Source organism: Podarcis liolepis, assembly GCF_965112155.1.
Source record: "Podarcis liolepis genome assembly, chromosome: 9".
Lineage (NCBI taxonomy): Eukaryota > Metazoa > Chordata > Lepidosauria > Squamata > Lacertidae > Podarcis > Podarcis liolepis.
This window is the reverse complement of record NC_139564.1, coordinates 38,521,751-38,534,486: the sequence shown is the minus strand read 5'-3', so window position 1 is coordinate 38,534,486 and position 12,736 is coordinate 38,521,751. Positions and strand designations below refer to the sequence as shown.

The window sequence follows — 12,736 nt, the reverse complement described above, 5'->3', positions numbered from 1 at the left end:
AAGAAAGTTCTATTTTCCTCTGCTCTTCTGGTGATGTCACAGTGCACAGATGCTTTCTAGTAGAACGCTAGGATGGGTTAGTAGAGTACCAACATGTGAGTGTGTTTCAATCTATTTCTGGTTTTTTCCATGTATTTTTAACTGCTTTTCTCGGACTCTATTTTTATATATGTTATTTTAAAGAGCTGGAAGACCAGCCCTCCTCCCATTTCTTATATGAGCCTTTGGCTTCTGAATGAAAGCCCCACCCTAAAAACATTAGCTTGGAGCTACGTTTGACTAAATGTATTGCCAGGTATGTGGCTTAGGATCACAGCCACTCCTATTTCTGTACAAAACAAATGACTTAGTTAGAACTTTCATTTTGCCTCTGAAGCAATGCTTTTGCAATAAGTTCATGCATTCTGTGGTGAGTAGTGTGCCATGAGATCATAAGTGTGCTTACTTGAAATCAGGGAGATGTATGTCCAAAGAAAGTTACAGCTTAAAGTTGTGCTCACTCATTCCCTTCAGGTGTACACAGAACACATGGCTAGGGTTCTGACCTCTGCACATTCAACACATGCATGAAAAGGCTCTGTCATATGCTTAGAAAATCTGAATGTGAATGGTTCCAGACAGCATGGGGATCTTGTCATGGACTGGTTGGACACAGAAGAATGGTAGGAGGAACCAGCTGGGGAACCCCCAAGGGAAGAAGGCCCAGAGCCCGCCCAGGAAAGTGGTGGGACAATGATGACTAGTCACAGGGAGAAGAGGGAGAAGACTGGGAAGACGAGGTGTTGGAAGCTGAAGAGGTAACAGGGCTTGGTGAGCTGGGAGAGTCTGTGGCAGAGAGAAGTCCAGAATCAGAGGCAGAAACTGAAGCAGGAGATGAGAGAGGCCAAGAGGCAGAGACGAGTTAGGCTGGTGAAGAGTCAGGGATGTCTCCCCCTCCTGCTGCAACAGGCTCCCCCCCACTGCCCACCGCTTGTCTCCCAGAGCCAGAAGAGGCATGAAAAGGGCACAGGAGAGATTAGTACACCCAGACATAGTCTCTGATTGTTTGGGAAAAAACCCTGGAGAGGAGGGGACTTAGGCAGCTATGGAAAGTTGGGGACCTTCAGACTCAGCAACTGCTTCATGGGGCAAAGACCTACTGGACATGAGTTGCTGTGCTCATTAGGCCTGACACTCCTATGCAAATCTTGTTTTTGCTGATAGAGTTAACTCCAAGTTACACAGTGTGATTTACTGTTGGCTTGTTGACAAGTCTACATGCACTGAGTCATTCTTACACATCTGCTGAACATGTAAATGTTGAGGCAGGGAGAATCAGTGTGCATGATCCTGCTCTCCTGCCACATGTCTACATGGAGAGAAAGAATGAACTTAAGAACTGAGCAATCAAGTGATGAGAAATCAAGTATTTTACATGCAAGTATGAACTGTTCCAAAATCTTAAGGGCACCCACCCAGAGCTGCTACTGTAACCCTGTTCTAATTAGTTATAATCAGTCTTAAAAACAAAAAAGCAACCTGCCTGCAACCTAATAATAAGATTTTTATTTTCATCTTTACTTTTCTAAAATGTCCCTACATTTGATCTACTGGTACGGTGAAGAGGCAACTGCAGTTAATTCATAATATATTTTATATCTCCAAAAATGCTGTTTTGATCTACAATATCCTATAAATAAAGTGTATTCATGCTATGTTCTCAGCTCTGTAGAATTCTGAACTCTCTGTTCTTAAATAAATGGTCTCTTGCATGTTTTGTGGATTTGTGATAACATAACATAATGTCAGCCCCTTGAGAAGAAGGGGTGTTTGGTAAGTGGATGCCATTATACTTTGCGTGTCAGATATGTCATGTACTTAATACAAAAAAATCCTCAGTTTTGATTGAGGCCTCGAAGGGGGATTATAATTCAATAATAGGAACTGAATTTCCAGCAATAGGCTGTGATATCATTCAGCATGACTTGATTGCACTGGGATTTGGGTATGTCTGAAGGAAACAAACTCTTCTTTCCTCATTGCTATGATCTGTGAAAATGTGTCAACAAGAGCAGAAGTTATTCTAAGTATTCATTTTCTGAATCCCTGCTCTAAAAACACACGTTATCCCCAGTTCCCCAAAAGCCTGTCATCATTTCCCTTAGTGACACTTAGGATGCGGATTCTCTCAAAGCAAAGTTATTAGTGACAATCAATCTCTTAAAAAGCACTTTTATTCATGATGACAGGAACTTTACTACACCACTTCAGTTGAGCAGTGTGTTCCTTTGATCTGGTAGAAAATCATCCTATGGGCCAATAACACTGGGCGTTGAAGGTAGTGAGAATGCTGATTTATTCAGGGGGGAAATGGAATTGTGTTCTCTTTCCATGAACGAGAGCCTTTTGCAATATTCACATAAAACAAAAAATGTTTAATTGATTGATCATCTATCTTTCACCCAATTAAACTTAAATACACTCACATATTACCGAAAAGGCCCTAAATATGTGCCTTTTCAAGAAGGAAGTGAAAGATAACTTAATAATCAAGACCTATTCTTTTTTTAAAGAAGGAAACCAAACCTTCCATATACCAGAATCAAATTTATCAGTTCAACTGACAGAACATTGGTTCCAGTGATTAAAGTTGGAGCACCACTAATACAGCAACAAAGGTTTTAATAAATTGATTAATCTATTTTTAAAATGTTGGTCAAATTCCTGCTCCCTTGGACAGCTCCCTCCACCTTCTATAAAAAATGAAAATGAAAGGCAAAGCTGCCTTAACAAGAGAAATTTGAGGAGCAAATTGACATGGTACTTTAGCTGTTCCCCATTAAAAATGTGGGGAGAGATAGCTGGTCAGATCTGGGGTTTCTAGTATGTACCTCAGCTGTCAGAGTTCTCTCTCTCTCTCTCTCTCTGGCTACAGTTGAGGTTGGGCAGGATCATGGCTCTTTTCCATGTGCCCCCTGTCCAAGCTTCCAAATATTTGCCTGAAAGCCTTTTTGTTAATATTACACCAGAACAAATGCATGCAAATGTTAGTGAGGCATTTTCTAGAGAAAGGGATTGGTGAAATGAAAATTTATGACAGCTATTGAATATGCAGGTGAACCAAAACTGATTGAGAGTGTCAAACCACTGGGCTGTTTTATCATAATTTGCAATTACTGGGCAACACCCCCTGCTCCAAAAAACATAGTTTCATCTATTATCAGCTGATGAAAACTGACCTACTTTCTAGCCTAGAGTACAAAGGTAATTGTACCTTTGTACAATTGTACCTAATTGTACTCAAGACTATTTTCCATGGTTAACCTTGACATTTCAAATGCAGAAGGAAATTTGTCATTAAATCTTAAAGATCTGTGTTCTGACGAGCATAAAAAGGAATAATTCTAATCTATTCTCCTTCATTTTCAGATTATAATATAGGCATCGCCATGTTGCGGTATGCCATACTCCACATAAGGTGAACTTGGAAGAAGTAATTATTTTCGATATTGGTCAGGAAAGGGAAGAACAGGTAAGGAAAAGTGTAACTATACAGTCGGGTTAAACCTATTGTTACTTTACAAATTATTAGAAGAAGAATTGCGAAAGCAATCAAGTTTGTGAAGCATATGTTTCTTATTTGGTGAAATCAAAAGAAAACAGAATCAAACCTGACTTGCGACAAACAACAGTAGCTGTGCCGCAACCAGCTCCTGTTTCAAGAAACTAGGAGAGCTCTGCCAAGATACTGAAGACTTACACCAGGCATCTTTGCTTTTGAATTTTTCAAATTAGGCCTTGCAAAATCTGTTTTGCCAAAATGGGAATACAAAAGATCACACGGGAGGGTTTAAATCTAATCAGATATTTTCTATAGGTTGCCTGTATTTCAGACAATAATCTGTACTGTAGAGGTTAATTTTTCAAAAGCTATTAAGCTGGGCAGGCAACCTGCAGCCCTCCAGATGTTGCTTGACTACAACTTCCATCATTCCTGACCAGTAGTTATACTGGCTGGACTGATGGGAGCCGGAGTCAAACAATAACTGGAGAGCCACAGGTTCCCACCACTGATATACAGGGTGTAGTCAAGAGGGATAACAAGAAGGAAAATGTGTCCAAAAGTGGATAAACACACACATTCTATTTTATGGTGTTAGCCATTTAAAACACACTTGTTTTAATATGAACAAAGACAGCACTGTCAGCTGTAGTATTACAAGAAAAATAATGGAGACAAGAAATACTCAAAATTCCAATTTGTCAACTGTTGACTCATAGCTGTGGTGTTTTTAGAGTGGAAAAAAAATCAATAATGTAATTGCAACTGATTGCTCTTGCTGGGCTACTTCAGTTTAATTACTTACAGTGCAATCTTACGTATGTCTGCTCAGAATTAAGTCCTTTGGATTTCAGTGAAGTTTATTCCCAGGTAAGTGGGCATAGGAATGCACTCTCAGACTGTAATCCAAATCACAATGACCTGGGAAAACGCAATGGGACTTACCTCTGAGCAGGATTTTATTCTGAACATTTTCCAGTTCTTTATTTTCCTGTGGAAAATAAAATTAAGAAACAGTGAAAGATGACTAATATAAAGTTTAGGAAAAATGAAATATGACTGCTACAAACCCACCTGCCTCTGAGATAAAAATATAGGGTTGGTTCCAGACTTAATCATGCTAAGATTAGGGGCTCAGCTACACAGCTGAAATTATAACATTATAAGTGTGTTATAAAAATGTGACATCAGACAGCACTGTAGTGCTCAATGGCAAATTGCATATACGGTATATATTTTATAGCATTTTCATAGAGTTTTTAAAATATCTGTATAGATCCAGCCCTAGTTAAATTAATGGGGCTTAAGATATGATTTACCGGTACTTGCTGCATAATCTTAACCATTTCTACTCAGAAGTAAGTCCTATTGAATTAATTGCAGGTGAGTGGGGTTAAGAGTACAGCCTTAGCCATAATTTAATTGCCATTTATTTTGGCAGGTCCAGTTTAAGCAAGAATAAGTCTAGATCCAACCCATATGTCATATCTCTGAGTTTATAGTAAGGAATAGAGTTTAAACCAGAGATGGGAAACTGTGGTTCTCCAGATGTTGTTGGACTACAACTCCCATCATTTCTGATCATTGAACATGCTAGTTAGAGCTGATGCGCCACAGGTCCCCATCCTTGGTTTAAGCAGTGCCCTGCTCAAAATTGAAATGTTGGCAGAGTACCCATGATTAAAAGATGACGACATGGAAAGTCAGTGGTGTAAAAGCAGGTTTTTGTGGTGAAGAGACACCAGTGGAAACAATAAAATACTCTTTCATACTGTAGGCAGATAATGTTCAGTCTTCTCAATATAAGATTTCAGATTGCATCCTTAAGGTTCCTCCCAATCTTCTGAAGTGCTGAATTCAGGAGAAACTATGGCTACTCTTGTAGTGGGGTATTTTAATGTAGTTTCTCTGTGTCTCCAACAATTATAAAGACTTACTAGATCTGTACATAACCAATGTAATTAATATATTTGAAAGAAAGAACTTGGAAAGGGAAATGATGAATACTTATTCAATTTTTTCCCTTTCTGTATCTGTGTAAAGTTATAATTTATTTTTAACATATAATTATTAAACTAGGACAGATGAATAAAGATGTAAAATAAGCATGCAGAAGGAAACCTAATACATCACGTAGGTATTTATAGCCCACAGAGACTAGCATTATTGTTAATGAAGATTAATGACCTTTGCTTCTTACACATGTAGATTCCAAAAAGTGTACACAGAGCTGATTAAGCAATCCAAGGTTATTGCAAATCATGTAATGGTAGTCTCTAAGATAATATTTGACCTCAATGGATTGACTGAGATTTGTCTGGAACATTTCCATTGAACATGGAGAGGGATACCTTCCAAGGCCTATGCCAAGGTTCCTACACCTGAATTTCAACGAAGTTGTGGCCTAATTAAAACCCATATATTGTTGTCATGTCTCATTTCGGGGGGGGGGGGGCTCCAGGGACAGGGTTTAGTGCATGGGCTCACAAATACAATGGTACCTCAGGTTAAGTACTTAATTCGTTTTGGAGGTCCGTTCTTAACTTGAAACTGTTCTTAACCTGAAGCACCACTTTAGCTAATGGGTTCTCCTGCTGCTGCCACCGCCGCCGCCACACAATTTCTGTTCTCATCCTGAAGCAAAGTTCTTAACCCGAGGTACTATTTCTGGGTTAGTGGAGTCTGTAACCTGAAGTGTATGTAACCTGAAGCGTATGTAACCCGAGGTACCACTGTACCCTACAAAATTGGATGAAAGTTAAGAGAGAAGATGCTTGCACTCTTTTCTTTCGAAGCATGTAGGAGGTAATTCAAAGCACCATGTACTTTTGCAACAGTTGAAATTTTTGTTGTTACATCAAATGTGCTTGTATGCTTCTTACTGTTGGACAAGGAAACTATGTTATCTTGTATGTTTCTTTGTTTTCATTGGCTGCCAGGAAATTGAGAGCCAAATGTGTGGCTTAACTCTGAATGTCTCTCCCCCTCCCTTTTTTCTGTTTTATAGCTAAATAAAACTGTTCCAGACTTAAACTTTTGAAGAGTAATGGCTTTGAAAGTAGCACAGAGCAAGAGGGATGATTTCAGACTAAATATTGGTGATGGTGTTACTCATTTGTTTTGTCAACAGAAAACATGGCGATGCACCCGATTCTTAGCGATATCCTTGAGGAGCCCACAGAAAATATGAGTGACCAGAATTTTCATAGCAAGATCCTTGGGGAGTCAGAAAGAGCTACTAGTGCACCACCTAAATTATCATCTTATGTGGGCACTAAACGCACCCAGTCAGCAAAAACTCTTAACAAGACCTCTCTGGAAGAACTATTAGACATGTTGCCATTAAGACCACACTCTGAAACATGGAGGTCTCTGAGCGGTATAAAATCCTGTCCTACGAAGATGGAGTATGGATGGGGAAAAGGTGAGATATATATTTGTGAATATACTTAATATGGTTTCATATAGAATGACATACCACTCTTGACCAAGTTTTGATGTTCTTCCTGCTGTGAGATAATTCAGCTAGGCTGAATTCAAACCTCAGTGAAAGTCAATAGCATTGACTTCATTTGCTGCAACTGTTCATATATGCCTCAAAGGTGGTCATCACACTATTTCCATCCTATTTAACAATTATGTATTTGTATGTTTGTATGTGTTGTTGGTGCACATGAGTGCCCCAGACAGCACTAACTCAGGCTTAACTTTTTTTAGAAGGGGAGCTCACTGCAAACATATGGTACTTTTGTTATTTTTTATTCATTTAGAAATGAACCTAAGGCTGGTCAAGCTATGTTGATGAAGAAATTCCCAAAAGCCCAATTTCCTGGAAGAAAAAATACAAGAATGATAAATCATTAATAATTTGTTGCTTTTTCATGACACTCCAAATCATGAGGAACTGCCTGAGGTGACCACCTCGCTTTACCTCAAAGCTGGTCCTACCTTTAGGCAGACTCCTATTCATAACAAGTGACTTCACGGTTCCTTCCAGCAGCTCAGAATTTATTTTGAGGGATTCCCTGATATATTATGAGACATTATTTTCCATAGCTTGTTTATGGCTTGTAGCCCATCCTTAAATGTTTTTACTCAGGAGTAATTCCCTGAACTCAATAGGACAAAGGGCCAAACTAGATATGGCCTTTGTCAGGTCATTTGCCCTAGTGTGCCTGATTAACAAAAGAGAAAAGTTGGTGTAGCCAACCCAAATGGCATGGAGAAAGATATGTGAAAAATACTTGTCAGGAATGGGTGGAGTTTAAAAAGACAATAAAGCCTTTTTCTCTTCATGGTGTATTAAAAATATACTAGAGCTTTAGGTCAAAGAGAGACATTTTTTATCTTCTTGCTCTACATGTGAGCAGCTCAATTGATGTCTACCCCAGCAAGCCACAGGTGTGGAAACAGGAAATCTATATGACAAAATGAAAAAGGCTGGCTATGAATAGTTGAGAAAGGGTATGTGTGTTTGTACAGGCATTTTTTCGTAGAGTATGCATAATTCTTGAAACTCAAATACAGAACTGAGAAGAAAAGCTGACACAACCATATTCCACAGAGGCCTTTCTGCTCTTACTTCTCTCCATGCTGTCTTTATATTTCAAAAAGTAAAATCCTTTTAATTTATTTATGTGTGTGTGTATATGTGTCTTTGTGTATAAAAGTTGAGCTCTGAGAAATTCTCAGGGGTTTTTTAATGCTCAAAGATTGTTATACTTTTATTGAGTCTGTATGCACCTGTTAAAAAATCTTGTTTTAGAGGTTGTGAAATGACCAAAGGATTTTAGTTGTAAAGTGATGTATTTACAAATGGAATGTTTATATCCAAGTATTTTAATTGGGACATATACAGTATAGTTAGATTTCTACAAACACCTTTCATTCATAAATCTATATCTTTGGTTGATGCAAAGTAATCCAAAAAGTTAATTTCCATGTCTGCATATGTAATATGCTGTGTAGAACCTTTTCAGCAGCAGTCCCCTAATTGCAGAATTGAAAACAAGAAAGAGTCTTGTGCACCTTAAAGACCAACAAATTGATTATAGCACAAGCTTTCATGGAATAGTGTCTACTTCATCAGGAGCATCAAATGTAATACTCAGCTGGTAGCTGGATGGCTCTTCTTAATTAATGACTGTGGCCAACTCGGCTTCATTCACCTCTCTCTCATCTGTCCTTCTGGCCAGCATTGCCTCCACTTTTCTGCCATTTCTTCACCTCAGAAATTTCAGCATTCCTTTTGCAAGGCAGCTGAGACTTAAACAAAAACACAATGACAGGCAGGGATTATGAGTGCAGCCCATAGTGGACATAGGAATGGCATCTGTGGCACTCTGCCCTTTATGGTAATGGTTTGTAACATGCATTTATAGAAGCAATTAGCTTCCCTTTCAAGTACAAACAGGCTGTCCTGTAGAAGAATAGAATATTTTTTGTCTGGAGTCTTTGACAAAAACAGGAGTGCTTTATATGCAAGAACGTCAGGATAAGGTGCACACTACACAATTACTGGGCAACTAACCCCGTTGAACTAAGTGGGGCTGACTTCTGAGTCAACATGGGCAATGTTGAATTGCAATGCCCCTTTCAAGGAGTATTCAAATAATACACATTTTTGATGTGGCTTGGGTATATGGTAACTTCATTTTCAGTGAATGCCATAAATATAATGAAACAGAAGTTCATGGTAGTTTTGGTGTAATTTTCCATCCAGAATTCTTTCCTCTCTGTGTGGGAAGAGAACAGAAGGAGTTCTTTTCACGTATGCATGTTGTTGAAGTCTCCAAAAATTTTTTTCCACGGTCTTGCATATTTAAAAACAAGAATTTTGTGCATACATCCCTTGTAAGCCCAGCTTCTGAAGCTGTTTACATTAAAAAATGTTTTGCTTTACAAATATATAATAAAGAAATTGTGTGTGTGTGTGTGTGTGTGTGACCTACTTGACTAGTGGTCTGAATCCATAATTAATTGTACATCTACATATGTGAATTGCCTGAGTTGGCAGTTTGTTCTTATGTCAGTAGCTTCTTTCTGAAATGTATTGAATGCTTTCCAACTTGGAATAACAATATCAGCTACTACTTTTGGTGCAACTCTCCTATTATTGTTAATTATTTTTTAAAAAACATTTCCCCTTTCTACTTTTGATAGAGAAAATGTGGCTAAGTGATGTATTTACCGAGGTTGGATCACTGAGTAGAGCCATGGAACGTGAGAAAGATAAACAAAAGCTATCCATTGGGTAATGTATTGAAATGGTTGGAATAGCAGTTCATATTTATCTCTACTGCAATTCGTTTTGACAGGGTACAAAGAATAATCTTGAGCTCTTATTGTGCTTTAAGTCAGGCTAATAATAATAATAATAATAATAATAATAACAATAATTTATTTATTTATTTATACCCTGCCCATCTGGTTGGGTCTCCCCAGCCACTCTGGGCAACTTCCAACATACAATTACATCCATTACAATTTTATATAACCAATGCAACTTTTCAATTTTCTGACAACAGAATTCTACTACAATTTAGAAAAGGAAACCTCACTTGCTATGTATCCATAATTTAAATGAAACTATTCTGATGGTGAATGTGTTCATTTAATTATTTAACAACTCAATTCTATATATCAGAAGTCCCCTTGAAGTCAGCGGGCCTGTCAAATCTACAAGTTTAATTGTACATAAATGCTGTATTTAATTGCATTGTACTGTAAAATAAGCTTTAGGCACATAGCAAGTAAATTTTCACTGGGTATGGTAGGCTATCTTGTAACCAAGCCTTGTGACTAGATCACAGGTATTAGACTCAACAGAAAAGCTGTAATTTGACTACTTACCTGTGTGCATAGATGTAGATGAGAGAGCTTGCAACACAGAGATGCACATAGGCAGTTACTCAGCATGCAGGAGCAGAGAGAGACAGTCAGTGGTGTTGCATCCTTTGCTGGTGCCCGGGGCGTACAAGCACATGAGCTGGGTGGGACCAGAGGTGGGGCAGTGAACAAAACCTGCTGCCCCAGCCCAGCCCTCACTGGAGGGCGCAGAGGATTCATGAGGACGGGTTGCGCTGCCTGCCTGCACATACTCTCCAACATTGGCCAGGTGGCCATTTAGTGAGGGGACCAGGGACGCAGTGGCAAGGCAGGGCAGGACAGGACAGGATGGGGACACATTTTAGGAAAAACGTGTTCAAAACACTGTGTTCTTAGTGCTCTACATCTACATGTGGATGTTGTATCCCAGTTGAACAAATGCTTTCCACTTTTCCTCCTGACATTATTGGCCCAATGATATTTATGACAGCAATAACACATGCAGTGCAAACTTGGAAGTCTAGTCAGAAATAAGGCCCATTGAGCGCAATTGGACCTCCTCCCATTAGAGTAAATATAGAATCACAGCCTTGGTATGAAAATAACTCAATTCCTAAATGTTCAGAGTCCGTTGCCTCATTGTCACAATGATTTAAGATAGGCAAATATTATTTGCAAATGGTTATTGCCTAGCCATTTAAGTTTTGTAACCCCATATTTCGGGGGAGGGAGGGAAATTGTATAGTCTTTACTGAGGGTACTCAGTAAATTTATAGCTGTGTAAATATTTCAGCTGTGACACATAGCTCATGCTGGTAACCACTACTTATGATGATGCTAAGACAGCTCTAATGCTGCTGCTGTCAATCAGCAGCGCCGCCCTATGATACAACAAGCCGCTGCATAGTTTCATCCAATGAAGTTATATTGCCATAGGCAACCGGCGATTTGCTTTAAAGCTGCTGTTTCTGCTTGTGATCTCACACATGGGGGTCATCTCAGAACCTTTGTTCCATAATTTGAAATGTCATAGAGGTACTGTAATCTATTTCTACTTATGCAGAGTTTTGGAGGGTGTTTTGAGCTGCTAATCTTTCAACAGTTTAATGAACTCCAAACATTCTGTCATGATTATCATTTTTTTAAAAAAACAATAACTCCCAGTTGAGCCATGTTGCTTCTAACATATCTCTTTATTAATGTCTAATACTGACTGACAATAAAATGGTGTATTCTAGAAATTCTGAAAGTCTCTTTTGAAAAATAAACGTTGGAATATAGAGAGATGAATGCATTTTTGCATTCTTCACTTCTGCTTTGTGGGATAATTATATTCTCTTGAAAAGAATACTGTGCAAATGAATGATCACAGTGAACAGTCTAGTTGTGCATATAGGCTTTTGGCAGTTTCACATACATACTCAAAGGATAACAAAATTATAACTTGTATACAATTTCTTTTCTGTATGCTTGCATTGATTCTTTTTGCTCAAGTTGGTGTAATTTGTATAAAGCCAATTCACACATCCAGTTTAAAATTAACTCATAAATACATCTTTTCCATCCGTAAGAATGTCTGTTTGAATTTGTCAGCTTTGATGATTTTCTTACAGCCCAATTCTATGCATGTTTTCTCAGAATTAGATCCAAAAGTCCAATGGGGAATTATTCTGATTGAATGAAGCCACCCAACTACTACAGGGGCCAGGCAGATGGAACAAATTATACCACTATCTCACCAGTTACATTTTCTGGCCAAGTACAAAGTGCTGGTTATGACCTTTAAAGCCCTAAATGGTTTGAGACCTGGTTATCTTAAGGACTGTCTGCACTGTCAGTCTGGCCATATCATAATATCTAATTTGAAGACCCTGTTGAAATGCCTCCCTGTAAAAACAATCAGGTTGGTGAGCACCCAGAACAAGGCCTTTTCAGTAGCAGCCCCACAATTAGAGAATTTGATTCCAAATGAGATCAGGCTTACCTTGCTAACTTTAAGGTTCATTTAAAGACCCACGTTTTCATCACGGCTCTTGGGGGCTAATCTAGGTTATTGGATTTTATTCTTTAGAGCTAAAGGCTTAATTGCTGATGGAGCTAAATTAATGCAATAAGCAGTAAGCAGGACTCCCAAGCTCAGGCTTTTATGTTCCCAGGATGGAACTGGATATTTTAATTGTTTCAACTGGTTTTACTGTTGGATTTTATCCATTTACATTTTTGCATGGTTGTAAACGACTTTGAGACAAAAGTGGTCTGTAAAAGTGTTGGGGACGGGACTGTTATTACGATGATTGTTTTATTATTAGGCCGTCTGTCTGTATGCTTTTAACTTTGCTTTTATTATGTTTTTATCATTGATATTCT

General features: G+C 38.5%; 1 protein-coding gene and 1 long non-coding RNA gene across 5 annotated transcripts in view; one reads left to right on the top strand and one right to left on the bottom strand.

Moving 5' to 3' along the window:
• Window positions 1-12,736, bottom strand: part of LOC310714680 — a 181,094-nt gene that overhangs the window by 145,104 nt on the left and 23,254 nt on the right. The gene's annotated exons all lie outside the window — the stretch shown is intronic.
• The window catches only part of IQCM (IQ motif containing M), an 88,311-nt gene continuing 75,610 nt past the window's right edge, over window positions 36-12,736 (top strand). For 2 of the 4 annotated variants that reach the window (XM_083520071.1, XM_083520069.1), the window contains exons 1-4: window positions 36-95; window positions 3,409-3,511; window positions 6,672-6,965; window positions 9,704-9,794. In XM_083520071.1, coding sequence (XP_083376197.1) covers window positions 6,677-6,965; window positions 9,704-9,794 — 380 coding nt within the window. In that variant the 5' untranslated portion in view covers window positions 36-95; window positions 3,409-3,511; window positions 6,672-6,676. Of the gene's footprint in view, window positions 296-3,408; window positions 3,512-6,671; window positions 6,966-9,703; window positions 9,795-12,736 lie in introns of all 4 variants that reach the window. The other 2 variants (XM_083520072.1, XM_083520070.1) reach the window with 2 other exon arrangements.